Below are 20553 nucleotides of genomic sequence, written 5' to 3'. Positions count from 1 at the left end.
TCTAATGTCTGCTGGCACTTCCTCTGTTAATTTTGGCTTCACTTTCCTTTTTTCTTTTTTTTTTTAAGAAATACTGACCGTCCAGATGCTTCAGCAGTTCATCTCCATGACTTTCAGAGATTCCTGCTACATGAGCAGCAGGTGGGAAGGTTGCAGAAATTTTGAGTTCTTTTTCTTGAGATTGTCTCACAGAATTCTACGCTCATTAAAAATAAATGTGATGTGTCATAGGATATGATTGATGTCAGCTGTGATACTAGACCTTGGAAAGATTTCTCCTTATTTGTTGCTGTTGAAGTTCACAAGAACTAGTATTTTTCATCTGTACAAAGACTCTGAAGGTGCACCAGAGGAGGAGAGAGTGAACAAAGTAAATAAGGTTTCAACAGGTCTCCGTTTAGTCATGTAGATAAATAGATGAGGTTACAAATAAACACTGGATGTATGTCAAAGATGACAGCCTGGCCTAGATACAGTTGTCATCATAGCTACATCTGGGGTAATGCCTTGACCATGGCCCCATTTTAGCAGCAGTAACCCATTTTTACATAAAAAGCTGAGCTGACTGCCTGGATTTGAGTCAAAGTTAATTTTCTGTTGAATAGAGCCGCTTCGGTGTCCCATACAAGCAGGCAGGTAAGGATGGAACCAGGGATTGGAACCTTGTCTTCGTGGTCTTCTAGTATGTTGTTTAGCACAGGCATCATGAGAAAAATTGTGTGATGTTTGCTAATGCTGCTAAGCTCCAGGTTTGCAAATATGATTGAAAAGTGAGACCTACACTTCCTGTATAAACTTGCTACTTTCTTTTTCTCCCTGTTGCACTGTGTTAAGAGGACGTTCAGACTGCACTTAGAAATGAGATTATAGTTAAAGCAGATCCTTCAAGGCAGCCAGTTTTTTTCTCTGTGTCTGCATGCATTTGTGCACATATATAGTATGTACCTTGTGCGCCTTCAATCTATATAAAGGTACTTAGATGGAGATCTTCTTTTTCCCCTTTAGACATCACAGAGGAGACTCTTAAGATACGTGCGTACAATAAAATATATTGGCAATAAACCTGCCAGATGAGAGAGAAGTAAATGACATCTGTAGGTCTCTGTTCCTTATTTGATTTTGTGTAGCATAGTGCCACTTCTCAAGATTTTTTTCTACTCTATTGTTATTATTTGCAGGAATCTTGGGCACAAGATCTCAGTAAAGTCAGAGAACGAATGACGAAGTTTATTGATGACACTATGAGAGAAACTGCTGAACCCTTCCTCTTTGTTGATGAGGTAAAATAATGATACTTTCTAATAACTCGTCATGGACTTCTGTCTCTCACTGCTAGTTCCTAGCTTGGTAATTTTGTGGCAGATCCTCTAGGTTTCTCTTGCTACATTGCTAGGTTTCTTTTAGTCTTGTGTGGTAAAAGCATTTAAATTCAGTCTCTCTCTTTGTATTGTAGTTCCTTACCTACCTTTTTGCAAAAGAAAACAGTATTTGGGATGAGAAATATGATTCAATAGATGCACAGGACATGAATAATCCTTTGTCCCACTACTGGATTTCTTCCTCTCATAACACGTAAGTGATCAAAAGTTCCATTTTCTATCCCTGTTCAAACAGACCTAGCGCTTTAGGTCTGTTTTTCTGACTATGCCAGAAATAAACTGTGCAGATTTGTGAAACCTTCCTAAAGCATGATGTAAATGTGGCAAATACAGTTTGTGGGATTCCTTTTTCCCTTTCTCTTAAGATCTTAGACACACTAAGAGAAGAGGAAAACCCCGAATCCTGTTACAAAAAATAAAAAGAAGTCTTGAGTTGAAACTGTTCCAGCTTTTCTGCTTTCACAATTTAAAGTTATTCAGGGAGCTTCATTTTTTTTCCGAGCACCAACAGCCTCACTGAGCTAATGTCAGCACTAATTGTACCTGAACATAGAAATGCCAGAAGGACCCCACTTGTCTTGTGGGAAAATCCCACACCGTTTGTGTGGATTTGTTGCCTAGGAAAAGGAGGCAGTGATGTGCACTATTAGATAGATACTCTGACAGTTGACAGTGTCACAAAGTGGACTAAGATTTAGTCCTGAGCAAGACAGGAATATGGAGACCTTAAATTAGCACATCTGCTGATGAGGACTTGGCTGTTCATGGTCTTTGCCTGGTAATGAGGATCGGAGCAGACAGAGGTCCCTGAGGCACAGGAAGAGCGCTGTTTGCTATTCACACTCTTTGTTATTTTGAGTTTATTCTACAGCCAGAAGCTTGGAGGCCTGAGGACTGTATTTTTGTTGCTACTGGTTTTAGAATTTGTGACTAGCAACTGAGCTGCCGATTTCTGTAGTTTGTGTGTAAGGTATCCAGCCCTTTCCCTCGACAATCTGTGGTATTCAAGCTCTTTTGCTCAAGTACAAACCTATGTGATGATGAGTTTGAACTGTCTTCAAATGGAAGGCCTTTGCTCATCTAGCATTGTAATGAAAAACAAGAAGGTGTAAAAAGAGGGAGGAGAGGTGAACAAATAAAATATTGCAGGGAATGAAATAAAATGGATATGGATATAGGTATATTTCTAACTTTTAGGCTGTGGTATCACTCTCAATACCCTCCACATCTTTTCCAAAATGCTTATACCTCAGCATGATGAGGTTTAGGTGTGTTTCAAAGCTCATGATTTGCTCTCTAGAAGTGTGTCGGTTTAAGTTGATTGATGTTTAGATTGAGGCTTTAACCTCCTATAACTTGGTCCATTCAAAAATCTGATTGCATCAGATTCAGCAGAGTTCAGTTCTTCCATTGCAAGGAAAACAAAACAAAACCCAACCAATCAAAAAATCAACATACAGTCTTCATGACAGGAGAAAAAGTGAGTGGGAAATGATTGAAATTGACTGCCTGTCTTTTACAATTTCCTTTTATTCCTTAGATACCTGACAGGAGACCAGCTTCGAAGTGAATCCTCTACAGAGGCTTACATCAGGTGCCTTAGAATGGGATGTCGATGTATTGAGTGTAAGTAAAGAGTTTGTAGAGTGGTTTATAATGTGCTCTCTATATAAGTGGAGTTTCCCTTGTTTACCAAGAAAGAAAAAAGAACTGAAATCAAGAACTAGTTTGTTTTCTGAAGTTGAAGTTAGTCATATAAAAAACACCAATTCCCTAAATTGTTTTTCTTATGCCTCAGTATTGCCTTGGTTCACTTACTCAGATTCTTGTTCCCTTGGAATTTTAAGGAGGACTTTCTAAATCTCATCTCACTGTACACCAAAAATCCAGTGTCGGATCTACTATATGAACGAATAGGATTTCAACCAGAATTACTTATTTATTGTAGATAGAGAGTTTATTTGCCTTCATTGTAATACAGACAAGCCTAAGGCACAGAGATTTTTGTAATTTGGTCCCATTTTTCATCCTATTTAACTTGCTTGTAAATCAATTGATGTCTTTGTGTATTTGTTTTCCGCTAACCACGTATGTGTCTTCATCCCTGTGCTTGTGTACCTTGTTGAAAAAATTGACTTCAATTTCATATTATTTTACCACTTACTTCATAAAACTTGTTGCTACTGCCTGTTCAATTTGGCTAAGGCAAAATGTTTCTCAAATCAGAGTTTCAAGGTTAAAACCATCAAAATGGATAAGCTGTTGACTTGCCACCTGTTGGAGTGTATTTATCTCTGGAAAACTATTGCAAACTAGTAGACTGACAATATAGCTGCCCGAATTCCTTATTTCCAGTTTCCCACATGATAATGCTTTGGGAAAATTTTCCATTGTATTTTATTTGTATTGCTCTTACTTAAGTGAAATTAATTTCCTCTATGAGAAATGTAAAGTTATCTAATAGAATATTTTATTAGAGCATTAATGTCTATGACTCAATATGTGAAATGCTGAAAATTTGGGTGTATTCTTTCTGTTAGAATTATTTAAGTAATTGCTCAGTCTTTTTGTTTTTCCACTGCTTGTTTTTCCTAGTGGATTGCTGGGATGGTCCTGATGGGAAACCCATCATTTACCATGGATGGACACGGACAACGAAGATCAAATTTGATGACGTAGTTCAGGCAATCAAAGATCATGCCTTTGTTACATCTGAGTAAGTTTTGATTTGCTTTCCTTAAGCCTGTTTTTGTATGCTTAGACCTTTCTGAACTTATTTTCTCTATAATCTAGTGCAAAAAGTAATAGGAGAATAATGACATTCCAGTAGTCTTCATTATTGCTAAACGTGGGTCTTTAATAGATTCAGTTTTGAGGAAAGTCCTGTTACATTACAATTTGCTGCTAAGGAAGATAGCGAGTACCCTAAAGTGGCTCCCATTTCATTGCTTGGGTCTTTTTTTATTAAATTGAAGTGTGAAACTTCAAATGCTTAATACTATGTCTTAAATTTATGGCTTCAGACCATTAGTACCATGAATGCCGTGTGATGCTTTCCCTACTTACATTAAGGAACAGGCTACCCAGAAGAAATATTGAAATACTTCCTGGATATGCAGGGTCAAAATTAGAAGAACCAAAGCTCATTCAGAGATGAAATTGCTGAGGGATGTGAAGGACAGCAAGACAGACTTCTACAGGTAGAATTGCAACAAAATGAAGATGAAGAAAAATGTGCTGCTGATTTGGACAGCAGACGTAGTGAGTGGAGGAGGCTGAAGTACTCAGTGCTTTCTCTGCCTCAGTTTTCAATATTGGAGCTGGAGCACGTGATATCCAAGGGGAAGCTCGCAGAACTAAGCTTGTTTAGCTTTGAGAAGAGGTTAATGAGGGAGTCTGGTTGGTGTCTTCTGCTACCTAGTGGATTAATACAGAGAAGGTGGAGGCAGACCCTTCTTGGAGTGCATGTGAAGGAAAACAGACACAATTTTGAGTAGAGGAGAAACAAATGTTCACATAATGGTGCTTTAGCACTGAAACTGTGCCTGAGGAGCTTGGAAAGGATCTTTGTCCTTGCAGACACTCAGATCTCGCCTGGACAAAGCTCTGAGCAACCTGATCTAACCTGGGAACTGGGCCTTCCCAGAGAAGGGGTATGGACTAGGTGGCCTCCAGAGGTCCCTTCTGACCTTAACGATTCTGTGATTGCACATCTGTTATTATTTGTTGTGTGTCTACCTCTATCCCTTTTGTCTTCTTGTTTGCTTTAAACATTTTCTTTGATCTGAGGGTTGAGGGCAGGTGCTGTTTTCCTTGCCTTACCAAGTTGTAGCAAAGAGAAATTATCTTTGTTCACCTTTCTTTGCTTCATCAAAGATACCCAGTCATTCTGTCAATTGAAGAGCACTGTAGTGTGGAGCAGCAGCGGCACATGGCCAAAGTGTTCAAGGAGGTGTTTGGGGACCAGCTTTTAATGAAACCCGTTGAAGCCAGTGCAGATCAGCTACCATCACCAACCCAGCTGAAAGAAAAAATCATCATCAAGGTAGGTTTGCTTTGTGTGGTGGTAGATAAAACAGGAAAACAAGAACAGGAGCCAGAAACACTACTGGCTTCACAGCTGAGCTGTTAGTTCCTGTCGAGAAAAAATAGACCCCATGCTTGAAGTATGTGCTGGTAACATTTTGCAATACTGCATGGAGTTCTGTAACGCAACACATTAGAGTGCTTGCTGTTGGTTTTCTTTGCAATAATTGTTGCTAGTTCAAGTGCCAGATTGAATGTCAGCTCTTCTCTAAAGGTCTTCCAGCTCCTCAAATGTCACTGCTAAATTTCAGCAGTTCACTGCCACAGATGTTCATCATAGACTTCTTACTCAATGTGGCCTCCTTAAAAATGATAAAAGTGTGTTCTTGAACAGGAAGTTTGATTAGTGTAATTAACTTTTTTTTTTTTTTTCCCAGAGAATACCTCTTATTCGAGTGAAACCCGAAGTACTTGCAGGCTGCACACTTAGGTTGTCAGGATTGTTTGCAAACTGCAAATATTTGTGGGCATTTGTGAACTCAGTGTGATTTACATATGTAATTTAGTGAGCCACTTGTGAAACTATTAGAGGACAATGTTAGGGTGTCTTTCCTTCTGGGCAATACGGATGCTTTACTCGCTACTGTTGTGCAACAACATGAGGCAGGTAACTGAAAGATGACTTCTTAAATTGGAACTGCAGTAGAAGAACCTTTCAAAAGGCAAAATTAGGTGAAGAATCTGGAGGCTGCTCATGATGTCTTTAGTAAAATAATAACTTTTGTCTATGCTTCAGGTTTCCAGCTCTTGTGACAGCACTGTGTCCTATTAAACTTTTGAACAGAAGAAATAAGAGTAGATATTAATAGTTGTAAGCATACAGCTCTTGAATGTAAGGCTGGAAATAATAGCACCCCGAAAGTTCTCTGTTTAGGTTTCTGGGTGTTTTTTTCCCTCCAAACTGTCGTTACCTTGCAGAGCATAGATGGGAGTTGCATAGGCACATGAATAATAACGTGACAGATCTGATTCAAAGAGAATTACAGACTACTGTGAGTCTGCATGAGAGAATATCTGTATCACTCTGTCCTGTCTAAAAGAGCATTAAAGAGTCTTTAAATAGATCAGCACCTGCCAGTGAGCTGGTTGTGTTATCTGGGTTTTGTTTGGAAAATGTTCTCAGTAAACAGAGACAACTCCTACTTAGGGGCCTGTGGGATTTTTCAGATAAAGCTGTCAAATTGAAATCTACCTAGAGCAGGCTATGCAGAACTGAATGTAGTTAAGAACTACTAAATATGAGATGAATAATCCTATCATTAGCTGCAGCTCAATATTTGATGTTACTCTTAGCCCCTTGAGCCACAGTTTTTCATGATCACTCTCAAGAAAGTAGAACTTACCCCCTCTTTTCATAAAAGATTTTGCTTCTGCTCGTTTTTCTTGTCGAAGAGTGACCCCTTTCATTTTAATTCTTTATGTCCTGCTCTCTGCAGAGGCATTCTTGTTTTATCCTAATTTCTTGATATGTGTCACTTCATGTTTTCTGTCCTGTAAAGAATGGTAAGCTCTTATCAATCTAGTTGTTTCTTCATTGCTTGAGTCATACCTCTGCTAAATTTTTAACCTTTATTATGATATTTACATTTTAAAGAAAGAAAATCCAGCCCTGTTGCATAAAGCCTTGTGGAACAGCTGTTGTTATTGTAATGATAGAAGGTGGCTGGGCAGTGGAGGGAAATACTTCCAGTAATACTGAGTGTGGTGAAATATTATGATTAATTTTACAGGTTATTCTATATGAGTGTATGTATGTGGTGGGTTTTTTTGTTTGTTTTTAAGCACAAAAAACTGGGGCCAAAGGGAGACGTTGATGTGAACTTGGAAGACAAGAAAGAAGAAAAGAAGCAACAAGGAGAACTTTACATGTGGGACACGATAGAACAGGTATAATTTACATTACACTTGCTACAGTCTGTTGCTAGCTTGTGTAATATTGGAAATTTACGTGGATTTTCTCAATATTTGTGAGGTAATATTGTCCGTTGAACAGCTGTGACTGAAGGGAAGAAGGTATTTTGTTTATTGTTATACCTTGTTTGGAAATTGTCCTGAGTTTCCCTCTGTCTTGTTAATGGTTTTAATATCTCTCAAATTTCAGAAATGGACTCGGCACTACTGTGCTATTGCTGATGAGAAGCTTTCATTCAGTGATGACATAGAACAGAATGCTGATGAAGATTCACCAAAGGTAATGCCTATGTTTTGTTGTTTAAGCATGTTATTTTTATTCTCACAGATTGTTTCAGTGTCTACAGATGCATATTTTCTATGCTGGTGCTCAAATGGTAGAGGATCGGTGTCAGATAACAAGTGTATCTGGAGATAAAAAATTTTAAGGGTCTTTGCCAAGGTACTCCAGTTAGCCCTATTTTTAATAAAATAACTTTTTCCCTTGGCTAATTGAGGACTGGTGCAGAAGAGTACAAAGACAATGAAATATAATTTTGGTACTTAAATGCTAATGCTGCTGCATGCACTGGCAATCAAAGTCTTTATATGCCTTTGGCTAAGTAATATTGCTATTCTCAAACTAGACAGTATGATGAACCAAGATTTGTTGTGGTAGTAATACAGCACACTAAGAGGGCATATTGTTCACTTTGTATTTGCAAAGTGTTTGTCACAGGTGAGCGTGTTTTACCTGGTGGTTGTGCCTAGTAAAGCAAGAAATGTGAAGCTCAGTAATGGTTGCAATAGCAGTGATGTTCAGCATGGTTTCTAGATTGATCTTTTGAGTTTCTGTGCACTCCCTTTTGTGGGTAACACGTATGTGCAAGGTTCAGAGATCTCTCTGCATATGCAGAACATCTTACCCATTCACCTAGTTGTTAATGTCAGTAAAATAACTAATGTGTATGAAAGAACACTGATGAATCCTGGAAAAAACTGATGAGAAACCCTGTGAATTTGCAGTAGGGTGTTTTGCCTTGAAAATATAAATGTGTTTGCATTGCTGCATTCTTTCACATTCTCTTGATTAGATATTAAAATAAGGCTGAAGTTGATCACTGCTCCAGAGGAACGGCTTGAAAAATTAGAAATGCACTATAAAAATTCTTATTTTCTGGTCTAGGAGGTGAAGCGTACTGAACTGCACTTAAAAGAGAAATGGTTCCATGGGAAAATGAAGGAGGGGAGAACAACTGCTGAGAAACTGCTCCAGGAATATTGTGCTGAAATGGGTGGCAAGGATGGGACATTCCTAGTTAGGGAAAGTGAGGCTTTCCCTAATGATTGCACCTTGTCATTCTGGTATGGCGATTGTCATAAACATTTTATGTGGGTTTTGTTTGGTTTATGGCGCACAAAAATGTCTGTATTTTTCAAGTATGCATTTATAGCGGAGAGAAAATATGAATAAGGAGTTGCTGTAATTCCAGGGATGTTATTAATGAGGTTGTGAAAGACTACTTTCTGAATTAAACTTCACTGTAGCGTAGCGGATTTTGGCACACTAGGTTACAGTTGTCAAGAGAGAACTGACTGGTTTGATTCACTGCCCCTCTCCCCCAACTTTTCTAGTGCTCTGGCAGGATATAGGGTTGGTTATTTCCTCAATAAGTGGGCTAAAGTTTGATCTTTTAATTTTGGGATAAATTACTGATTTGTACACTGAAAATGTAGCCTCATGAGTTAACCTTTAGTAGCAGAGATTGATCTTTTCAATGAAAGGGTCCTCTAGAGGGAAAATAATAAAGAATTTTCAGGGTGTGGCGTGTGGTTAGCTGTCAGAGCAAATTTTGCAGGGAGTGAGTGTATACCAGATTTTAAACCACTGTGAGTTCACAATTATTGGTTTTGGTCCTGTAATCTTACTTGTCAGGATTTTTGTTGCCCCTCTTACTTTGCTGGTTTTAGGAGATGATACAGATTTCTTGCCTCTTGGCAAGCTCAGCAGCTAGTTAACCAGGAACGATGAGGAAATGCTTCAAAAGAAGAAAATCTGTTGTAAAACCTTCCTTTTCCTTATGCCTCTCTTCATTTCTTCAGGAGGTCGGGCAGAGTCCAGCACTGCCGTATCCGTTCTTCAAGTGATGGGGACGCTGTGAAATACTACCTGACAGACAACCTCACCTTCGACAGTATCTATGATCTCATTCAACACTACAAGGAGGCCCACTTGCGATGTGCTGAGTTTGAGCTGCGTCTGACTGATGCTGTGCCTAATCCCAGCCCTCACGAGACTAAAGAGTACGTACAGCAGAAGGCAAGCAGCAGGGTTGTTCTGTCAGTGTCCTTGGCATTGGTTTAGATCGTCCTGGATTTTTGCAGAGAAAATTCCCTGGTTTCAGGAGCACGCCTGAGTGTTGCTTGTCCATGGGTGTCGTAGGGATAGGCTTCCTTGAAAGAGTGCTAGAGTTAGTTTAGGTTATGGTTGGACTCAATGATCCTGAGGGTCTCTTCCAGCTGAAATGATTCTATGATTCTATGCTGAGTAAGATCACTGACTTTGTGAGAATCTGGTACAACAGAGGACAGTCACTGGGAAAATCCGTGAGAACTGTAATGCTGTGGAAAAGCGCCAGTTCCTTCTTTCTCAGCTCAGTGTTTTTATAACACCCAGTGGGTTGGATTAGGTATTTAGTAGCTGGCTGTGGTCTGGCAACTAAGTGGTCGTGGTCTGTGCCATCTGGAAATGCTGTTACTAGGGCACTGAGCCGAAATAGTTATGTTTTCCTAATCCCGTTCTCCCCTCACCTCTGTCAGAGATGATGAGGCTGACTTTGCCCCATGCTGCCAGGAACAGTGTAGCTGGGTGGTTATTTCCAGCTGTGATTTGCCTGATGTAGATCCCAGGCAGAGCTTGCTCTTGTTTGCTGGCAGAACACCGTCATCACTGCCCTTCGTTCAGTTTTCTTTTCAGTGAGAAAAAGTAAATCTCCTTTGCATGTGAAATACTGATCTGTGACATTAAACTTATTTTTTCACCCCCCGCCCTGTGCTCTGGGAGTCACTGACCACCCACAGATCACTTTGGAAGCCAGTGAGAAGGGAGGGTAGAGTTTAAGGGTTAGACTTTCCTGCCTTTCTGTATAAGATGGAGATGTACTGCCAGAGTAAGTGGCCACAGCTTCACTCAAGGCACATTACATGCCTTTCATCCAAAATAAGCTGCTATGTTACAATGTTCTGTAATAAGCTGCTGTCATAGGTGGCAAGATGGGGAAAATCCAATGCAGAATTTTTCTTGTAATGTTTGGAAGTGGTGTTAATAACATTGCATGTTATTCTTACTGAATGACACTTGACAAGCTTTGTAATCCTTTGTCCGTTTTGATTTTTAACTGTTGTAGTTGGTACTATAGTAACTTGAGTCGGGGAGAGGCAGAAGACATGCTGATGCGAATTCCTCGAGATGGAGCCTTTCTGATTAGAAAGAGAGATGAGCCTGATTCGTTTGCCATGACTTTCAGGTAAGAAAAGGCAGATATGATGACATTCCCTAGTAGCCCAACAATGTTCTGTTCTATTTAAAAATAAAGTGGTCTTTTTAAGACTCATAAAATTATTGCTTTCAAACTTTGGGTAATTAGCATGGTAATTTGTGCAGCAGGTCCGTGTATGACAATGTGTACAAGAGTTAATTTGTGACTGGAAAAATCCTTGATGCTTTTATAAAGAGTGTTTGCACACTGACTGTCCCTTTTTTCCCATACAGAACTGTGCACAGTCCTTCTTCACTTCCTTGGCACTTCTTACTACAGGGTGTTATTTTGAAGTTCTCTTTGGTGCTGGTTCAGCAATGATTCTGGGGCCTTCTGTCCTTGGAAATCCTGCCCTGTCATATAACTGATCAAAATGAAATGTCAAAATGAAACTTTTTTTTTTTCCCCCCAGGGAAAACATTTTTGAAACTGTGGTTCTTGCAACAATATTAATAAAATGTATAGAATTGGGATGTTTTCCATCATGCCTTCAAATAAAATTGCGCTTTTCTGAAAACGCATATTTCTGCAACATATAAAATTGCTTTGGAAAAACAAATACTTGTTTTTTCCTCTTATTTACAACCCTTACTGTGTATTGAAGGTATCTAGAATTCCCCAGTCACCTGTGTACTTTGGTTTTAAGATTTCTGCTGTTACAAAGTGTTATTACCAAGTATTATATTAAGTTATTGAAGTAGCTTGAGCTGCAGCATCTCAATAAAACAATTTCACAGTGGGGAAAACAAGAAGTACCACAACCTCAGCAGCTTGGAAAGGGTGCAGGGGTCTTCTGTGGGTGGGAAGGCTGTCAATGGATGGTTTTACTGTTAGCAATGCAAGCACAAACCTTGTGTTCAAGCACAAGAGTTTGTTTGTTTGTTTTTCTTTCAAAATGGATTTCTGTCGTTATCAAAATGAATATAGGCAAGAGACAGCTACTCGTTCTGAGGGGAATGTGTCTGTCGCTTAGGGACAGTGGCAGATCGGCTACAGCGGATGCCAGAGGGTCTGTCACTCTGATCAGAGACATATGTGTTAGTATAAAGGTGACAGAATACCTGTCTGTAGAGGAAAAAATAGGGAAATTTAAGCAAAACCGTGGATTTGCTCCAAGGCTCTGTACGTGGTAGAAAAGGGAGACTGTCTTTTTGTGAATTGAATCGATCAACTGGAATTCAATGTGAATAGAAGAGGCTTTGGAAGAGGGAGGAATTATTTCATGTGGTGAAGATGCACAAAGCAGTTTTGGTCCAGTTTACAGCCGTGATGCTCTCACTGCAAGTACCAAAACCATTTACAGCACCTGCATTTGTTTCACAGGGCGGAGGGGAAGGTGAAGCACTTCCGAATTCAGCAAGAAGGCCGTCATTTTGTTCTCGGAACCTCGGCCTATTTTGAGAGTTTAGTGGAGCTGGTAACGTACTACGAGAAGCATCCGCTGTACAGGAAAATGAAGTTGCGTTACCCGGTGACTGAGGAGCTGCTGGAGCGCTACAGCACGGTGAGCAATGGTCTGTGTCCCAGTGCCAGTCCCTGTAGCGGATGGAGTCCCCGATCTAGACCTGGAGGTGCTGGGTTTGGTTCTGGCCGTGGTACATGATCTTTGGGGGAGGTTAAGCAGTTTTCTTGTCTGTGAAACTGAGATGGTTGTACTGACTTCTCTCACAAAGGTTTTGAGATGTGTAAAGGAAAGAGCTTCATCTTTGATTACAGGTCAACTCCTGCCTTCCTCAGGGTTTGATTAGAAAAGCTGCTCTGTGAAGTGGGGGATCATTGCTCTGCAAAGAGTTTTTGATAAAAGCCTCACCTGCAGTTGGCCCTCTCTTCTGTTGCTGGAGTGGGCAGAGATCTTAAAGTGATCCTGCAGATGCCAATTGCTAAACATTTCAGAAAAAAATGAAGTATTCTGCTGTGGCTCGCTCTGGACAGACAGTGCAATTTGCTTCACCGCACCGGAGCCATCTCAGGGATGGTGTCCAACTGCCTTCTGTGTTAAAAAGCGAGGAGTACCTCTGAAGGCTCACTCTTTGAGATAAGCGTGGAGGAATCTCCCTCAGAGATGCTTGTCTCTGTCCACTGACTAAACTAGGAGCCTGGATAAGCAGCTTAGCATAGAGCCCGACTTTCTGGATGGATGTTTCATGATGAGAGAGCTGATGTAACTGGCTTTTGAAAAGCCTGAGATGCTGTCTTCTCTTTTCAAATATATGTCTGTTAGAAGCTGCAGGAAAAACACGCCTGGCATGCTTGAAATCTGGGGTTTTTATTTGTTTTGGGGAGACTAAAAGGATTTTAAACCTCAGGATTTTTGATAATATTGCCTATAGCTAAAGTTCTGTATCCTAGAACTGGGTCCAGATAGGAACACAAGGAGAGAATAAAATGAAAAATACAAGTGTGTATTTTTTTTTAGAATTTTTACTTAATAGTGAAACGAATACTGGTACTAAAGTACGGTAACACAGAAATCATAAGCGTAGGTGTTACCTTCCCTGATTACACATAGAAGGTTACTCAAAATCTCAGAGCTACTCAACTGATTAAGAGATACATTTGTGAGGTATTGCTGTTTCGTTGTGTCTTACTCTTCATTAAACTGAGGCATAGACAGGTTAAATAACAGACTCATGTTCAGATATGTTCAAATATAGAAATGAGCATAACATAGATGTCTGGCTTCCCTCCTCTTCTGTGTGCCTGTGTATTGCCAGAAAGGCGATTGCAGCAATGAATGTTCTGTTAACATTAAGTACTTTAATAATTTTTTATTCCTGTAACTTCATTTTTTTTCTTCTCCCTGCTTTTAGGAAAAAGATATAAACTCCCTCTATGAGGTCAAGATGTATGTGGAACCCAGTGAAATCACCCCTACAGTGGTAAGCTTAAAGAGAAATAGACCACTAAAAATTATGAGACTGGGCTTTTTTATTTCCTGTTAGCAGTAATGAAAAGGATAATTGAAAGCATTAGTGTGTTTGATTTGAAGTGTGTCACTTTTTTCTAGCAACTCTTTCAAATTTGTACCCAAACTTTTTTTGTGTGTGCAAATCCTGTATTGATTCATCCTTATTGGGAATTTGGGCACTTTTTGCTGTTAGGTCTATGGAGGTGATTTGATTTGGCCTGCTTGCTTATGCAAGTGTGCCCCCAAATTAAATAACCTACGAGAAGATTTAATTGGAGGAGCCCAGGTCTCTGTGGAAAGAAAATACAACATGTAAACCCCAAGTGTGTGTGTTTATGAGCACGGTTATTTGTCTGTGCACAAAATGATCGCAGTTCCATTAGCAAACATGGCCTGCATGCACAAATAGGTGCAGAGTTTATTTATGAGCTCTCTGTATAAAAATGGTGTCTTTGGTTTATTAGTGAGTTATTAAAGTTTGTCTTCTTTTAAGGTGTATTTAATGGTTTAAAAACAAGTGGCACAGCAAACATCTATTTATCTCTAATTCTTGTTAGGGCCTGCCTACTTGTAAATTCTCAGAAAATTTCACCTGCTTGTAAATTTTGTGGCTGTTAATTATTTTTAGTCTTTTTGGCCAGTGAATTTGCATAGCTGCTGAAGAATTTGGGTAGCAGTAAATTCCAGATAATTGCTTGTCCTGCTAAAACTGGATGTTTTCCTAAATGAAATAAAACCAGCAGGTTAGCTGCTATGGTTTTGAAGTAGAGGCTTTGTGGGCATCTAAGCCTACAAGCTCCAACTGCATATGAATACATGTAATGAAGACAGAAGACTGATATTTCAATACGTAGTTTGTTTATTTTTTTCTTTCAGCACCCCAAGAAAGAGAAATATTTTTTTCTTTTTTCCAAGCTGATACTTGAAGCATAGCAGTTAAGTAGCATCACTTACTTCCACCAGTAGATGTCACTCTGGAACTTTAGTATTATGTTTTCTAAGCTTCATAACAAAAAATGATCCAATCCCCTCACTTTTTTTTTATTATTATTTTTTAAGATTGCATTATTGATCATTTTGTGACCCATACCCCTACATGACCCCTTTGCTCTGTTTCTCTTAAAGCCTCAGAGAACAGTGAAAGCCCTGTATGACTACAGAGCCAAAAGAAGTGATGAATTGAGCTTCTCTCGAGGAGCTTTAATTCATAATGTCACAAAGGAAACTGGAGGCTGGTAAGGACAAAGATTTCTCATAGGAGAACTTCTGGTGACTTACTAGATGGAGGAAGAAATTGAGCTTTGGGTAGTTGTTTTTAAAATCTTTGCTTATTGTCTGATTGCTGGTTATCAACTGTGGGTTTATCAATCTTTCTGGCAGTACATTAAGAAAAAAAAAACCACAAAAAAACAAAACCAAAAAACCCCACAAAACCCCAAGCCAAAACAAACAACAAACCAAACAAAATCCCCCCTCATCCTCAAGTCTCCTTTCATGTCTTTTCCATTTCCTCTATCCTACAGCAATAACCTCATCCTGCAGAACCTCTATAGCCCAGTGTATCCAGTGTTTTTCCTTTGCTGCATTTATTCTTCCTGAACACTTGTGTATTCTGGGAAGTCACGCATTGCTCTATTGTTGTCATTGCTCTGTTTCTTTCCTTGCTCTGCTAAGTACTGAGGCATCAATCCCACCTTTTTTAGTTATCAGTACAGTCTTTCATAAGAGGTTTTCTTTCTTAGCTGGCTTGTAAATTGCTTGGAAATCTTGGGAATCTAATGTTTCCCTGTAGTTTCTGCAGGGTAATCAACCATATAATAGTATCTTTAGTACTGGAGGGGGAAAAAGCCTCTTAAGTCATTAATTGCAGTTTACAGGGACTGTAATCCCTCTGAAATCATCTGTTCTACAGTTAATGATCACTTTGTTAGAGCTTTTAACTACTTCATCACTTACATTTTGGTGATAGCCAGCTAGACAAGCTAGTGTGGGATATTAATGACCAATTTCTTGAGGATTAGTGCCTCATTTATGTCCTGTTGAAGCTCTTTAACTATTTTTTTCTCTATATATACGTTTCTTCTTAAATTCAGGTGGAAGGGGGATTACGGAGAAAAAGTCCAACACTATTTTCCGTCTAATTATGTTGAAGACCTGTCATCTGATAACTCTGCTGAGCTTGAGAGCCAGGTGAGGGTTGAGGTTTATCCAACACCTTTCCCTAGAAGAAACTGCCTACTGCAAGTCTGGTTTATACAATTACTACTCTGCATAATGTGTTTGAGAGAACAAGGTGTTTATGGTGATTTTCTGCTAATGAAAATCATACCAATTTAGATTTTTCAGATAGTTTGGTTAAACAGTAATGTGCCTTAAACTTTTAACTAGGTTGCCTGTATAATAGCTGCCTTAATATTTGCAAATAAGAAAACTGTGTGTCCAAACACATCTTACTAGCCATTTCATACTCCATTATGAAGTTCTGATGCCTAACTAACCCTATGTGTTTGCCAAAAGCATCTAAAAATCTGGTCTAGCATCTTGGACAAAGATATCTTCAACAGAAGAAAACAAAGCTCCACAGCAAGCAGTTTTGACATTTTTGAGTTTTAAAACTGAAATCTTGAATTCTTTTGTTCTCCTCAAGCACTTCTAATGATTTACCAGGAGCCTTTGGAGGAAAACACATGTATTAGGTTCCCCTCCTTACCAAATCATTACAGCTTCAGCAGACTTGAAAAATGTGCAGTTGTCAGGACAGAACCTGCACTTCCCCTTTTGATATACTCTTACTATGGAGATTCTCATGTGTTTCTCAAAATGAGAGATTCTTGATAAGGAAACAGGCATTTAAAGATTATAGTGGGCATGCTTTCAGTGAAACAGGTTAGATTTAACAGTCCATGTTTATTATTTGTTAATGTCTTGTGCATATTCGCTCAAGAGAAGACCTGAGGTTGGATTTAACTCATGTCTTTCAGATTATCGAAGACAATCCATTAGGCTCTCTCTGTCGCGGCATACTGGTACTCAATACGTACAATGTTGGTATGTATTTTCTGGTGCTTACACGTGGACTCCTGAGCTTTCTGTGTTGAGTAAACTCTTTTATGTTTAGCAGGAAGATTGGAAAAAAAAATCGACTTGTATTAATACAGCTAATACAATTAATATGATGAAAATGTATGATACTATCTATTGCAATAAATCAACAATGACAGCTTTGAAGAACAACCGTTGTATTTTAATATCAATTTCTTGCTATTGTGTTGCCTAATAGTGAAAATGCCACAAGGGAAACACAACAAGCCTTTTGTCTTCATTCTGGAACCCAAGAATCCAGAAGATCCATCTGTTGAGTTTGCAACGGATAAAGTAGAAGAACTCTTTGAATGGTACCAAAGTATCCGTGAAATCACTTGGAAAACTACAGAAGAGGTATTGATAGATACCTATCCATTGTTTTTTATAATGTACTGCTATAAATTCACAATAGGATTTGTCTTTAGCTCCCATACACTGGTAAACCTTGCTGATACCTGGTCCTCCACTCTTTTCGTATGGCTGTTTTTCTGTTCATTTTACTGATGCTGTGAATCTTGTTCCCAAAACTCTTTTGGGAATCCTCTGTAAATTAGCATTTTATGTAAATTCATGTTAACAGGAGTTTTCAGCAGAGTACTGTCTGTTTTGTACCCTGTACCTCAGTGAAGAAGTGTGATTAGTAATACAAAGTGGATACCATTACAATTTTACATCTGGTTGCACTATTTCTGTCCTAGTGTTAAGCAGAAGAAAGTCAAATTACGGACTGTTCTGTTCAGAGTTGTGAATCCACTAGCAAGTATATGTGAAATCTGAGCTGCCTTTGCCTAAACTCTTCTAAATCCTGTTTGCTAACTCTGCTTCCAGTGAATGCAGTGGCACTGATAGGGAATTGTTTGGCTAATACTTTATTTATTTATAACTAATAGGCACATTCTGGATTTAGTAGTATTTCCAAATCCCTGCCTAAAGATTAAAGGATTCTGCCTAAGTTTAGGTTTTATGTTCCTCTACGATTACTGCTGCTTAAAGACTTGCTTTTCCTGTTCTGCTGTATTCATTTGCCTCCCTGTCATCTTTTCTAGTATTTAAGAAGTCTTTGACGTGAACCAAAAAGGCCTTGCAATGACTATGCTCAAGTATACTCTTTCCTTTGTTGCTTTTATTCACTTTTTATTAAACGAGTGATATGAGTGATGGAAAAATGTGTTTCAGTATCATGTTGGCTCATGCTGTTTATCTGTCATCTGGAGTGATAATGCTCTGAGGGTCATCATAATCCTATTTATAGCAGGCAAGTTGGTGTCTCAAGCAGGGGACTGCAAATTCAGCAAGGGAAGAAGTGACAGGAGCTGTTCACCTATTGTTGGGGGAGGAGAGATACAGTTCTTATGCCAGGCTTTCATTTGGAAATAAGAAAAAGAGAAACATGGCCTAGAAGAAGTGTCTCTAAATTGAATGTTTTTTACGGTACATGAATGGCTCTTCAGGAGCTTGGCAGCTTTTTCTCCCTCTGTGCTCTCAGAGAAGTATTAAACAGTCTGTGTTCAAAGGTGTTTGAAAACTCATTTCTGGCAGTCAGGAGGCTTTTCTCACCGAGCGGCCTCTGGAAAGTTCACATGATAGACTGCTGCATGGGGAGAGGAAAAAAGACGAGGAAAGGCGTTTTTGCCAGTACAGTTAACAGGCTGAATTTTGGGGCAGGAAAAAGTGTAGCGAGTCATCACTGTGCCACAAAATTATACAGGTGTTTTATGAGTTTATTTTGGGGCTGTGTCCATTATTCACAAAAAGTAAAACTTCACGTGTCGTGTCGTCTCTGTTTAATACGGGCACCTGGCATGCTCCTAGGAGTGGTTGTTCATTACTAGCTCTCCTACCTGGTTACCACTAGAGAGTTATGTCTAAAGATGAGCTCGTGGCACCTGCAACTGGTCCTTTGCTATTTGGAACTCTAGTTACTGTTGAGCAATGTCTGGGAGATGGTGGTGGATCACTCACTAAGTACAATGAGGTTTGTACAGCTTTTTCCCAAGGTTATTTCTAAGTCTAAAAGCCATATTCTTCTTCACTTCTCTTAGACTTCAATATATAATCTCTGGTTCAGTGAAACTTTCTGGAAACCCATGGTTCCCTACCTCTGATTTTTATTCCTCTTTAGTTTGTGTTGTTGAGGGAATTCTTTTGGAAAACTTCCTAATAGCTGCTGCTTCATAACCTCTTGTACCAAAACTAATCGCTGTTTAATGTGGGACTCTTCTAACATTTTTTATCCTGTAATTACTTCTATGTCTGAACATCCTCCAGCCTGAATATCTCCACTCAGGACAAGTCTTTCTGATTTCAGTCGTTCCCAGCCTCGGGTTGCAGAAAGCGTTGCTCAGCTTCCACAGAGCATGTGCTTGTGCAGTTTATTACTGGTAATGACAAGAAGATTGCACATGATTTTCCATAAATCCCGTTATTGGTTTGGTGTGCAAATAGAAGACTACAGGAATGATGCTCATAGGACTTGAATTCAACTCTTGGGAGTTACTAACAAGACTTAAGTCCTGCTTGGGATTGTAAATAAACAGAGAAACAATTCATTAACCTTTGCATTTTTTCTTCATACCTGTGCATTTATATGAGGTATGGAGTTGAGAATGTAACTGAAATCGAGTGGACCCACATTAAAAGGAAAAAAAAAAGTTGCCGGGATTCTGAGTAGGGCTGATCAGGGAAACACTGAAATACTTGCTTAAAAAAACCCAAAACAACACAACAAACCTCTCAAAAAACCCGCAACCCCAACTAACACCTAAACCCCCTTGGTTAGCCTGTCCTCTGAATTGGGTCTTGAAGTACATTACATCTGTGCTAGTGTCTAAGGTTTCAGATAGGAATCTGGGCAACAAAGAATGTTCAACTTCATCATTTTATTAGATTACACCCTGGAGTTCCTCTACCATAATACTTGGAGTTTCTGTAATCTAAAACTTTGATACATTTTTCAGGAGAACCGGAGGAAATACTGGGAAAAGAATCAATTGATTGCTATTGAATTATCCGACCTGGTAATCTATTGCAAGCCAACAAGCAAAACCAAGGACAATTTAGGTATTTCCTTTACTATTACATCTGAATTTTACCCCTTCTTTTATCTTTACAAATGTTAGTTGACATTTTAGAACTGAAGATATCCTTTCTTTACTGGAAAGCAAAGTTCTGACTCACCCATATGGTTTTCAGTGACACTTGAAACTGTGCACTGGAGTACAAAAAAATTGTCACAAATGTCTAAATTTCTCTAGTTAACTAGAGACACCCTCCCGTAGGTGTCTTTCATGGGGAAGCTCGCTAGTTACATGTCAATTGACTTTTTTGAGATTAAAAACTCTGGCTGAACACACGTGATTTGTTTGTGAAAACCTTCAAGATGGATTTGTTGTGCATTACGTAATTTTACTGAAAGAACCTGTTTGCTATTTAAGTAAGCTATTGGCATGGTATATGGTTTCATAATATGAGAACTGGGGTCTGTGTAAGTGCAGATGTGGAATCTGACACTGGAACATGTACTTCTTATTCCAGTTTTTTGTTATTGCTGCTGGAGAAGCCAGCAAATGTGCCCTTCTTCCTTAAGTTTCTTTGCAAATGTTTCTAATAAGCTGTCACTGTAGTTAAGACATAATAATTATAGTCATTGTTTGAGGCATTGGCTAAC

The 20553-nt window shown here is 39.1% G+C and overlaps 1 protein-coding gene across 2 annotated transcripts in view; it reads left to right on the top strand.

Moving 5' to 3' along the window:
* Positions 1 to 20553, top strand: part of PLCG2 (phospholipase C gamma 2) — a 62005-nt gene that overhangs the window by 29689 nt on the left and 11763 nt on the right. For both annotated transcript variants that reach the window (XM_082063059.1, XM_082063058.1), the window contains 18 exons: positions 69 to 141; positions 1179 to 1280; positions 1454 to 1572; positions 2920 to 3005; positions 3975 to 4095; positions 5256 to 5424; positions 7248 to 7352; positions 7567 to 7656; positions 8542 to 8720; positions 9459 to 9659; positions 10763 to 10882; positions 12218 to 12398; positions 13705 to 13773; positions 14928 to 15037; positions 15896 to 15992; positions 16784 to 16850; positions 17083 to 17240; positions 19844 to 19946. In XM_082063059.1, coding sequence (XP_081919185.1) covers positions 69 to 141; positions 1179 to 1280; positions 1454 to 1572; positions 2920 to 3005; positions 3975 to 4095; positions 5256 to 5424; positions 7248 to 7352; positions 7567 to 7656; positions 8542 to 8720; positions 9459 to 9659; positions 10763 to 10882; positions 12218 to 12398; positions 13705 to 13773; positions 14928 to 15037; positions 15896 to 15992; positions 16784 to 16850; positions 17083 to 17240; positions 19844 to 19946 — 2150 coding nt within the window. The remainder of the gene's footprint in view (positions 1 to 68; positions 142 to 1178; positions 1281 to 1453; positions 1573 to 2919; positions 3006 to 3974; positions 4096 to 5255; positions 5425 to 7247; positions 7353 to 7566; positions 7657 to 8541; positions 8721 to 9458; positions 9660 to 10762; positions 10883 to 12217; positions 12399 to 13704; positions 13774 to 14927; positions 15038 to 15895; positions 15993 to 16783; positions 16851 to 17082; positions 17241 to 19843; positions 19947 to 20553) is intronic.

Source organism: Streptopelia decaocto (genome assembly GCF_964273445.1).
Source record: "Streptopelia decaocto genome assembly, chromosome: 11".
NCBI lineage: Eukaryota > Metazoa > Chordata > Aves > Columbiformes > Columbidae > Streptopelia > Streptopelia decaocto.
The sequence above is the reverse complement of the archived record's forward strand: the minus strand, read 5'-3'. Positions and strand labels throughout refer to the sequence as shown.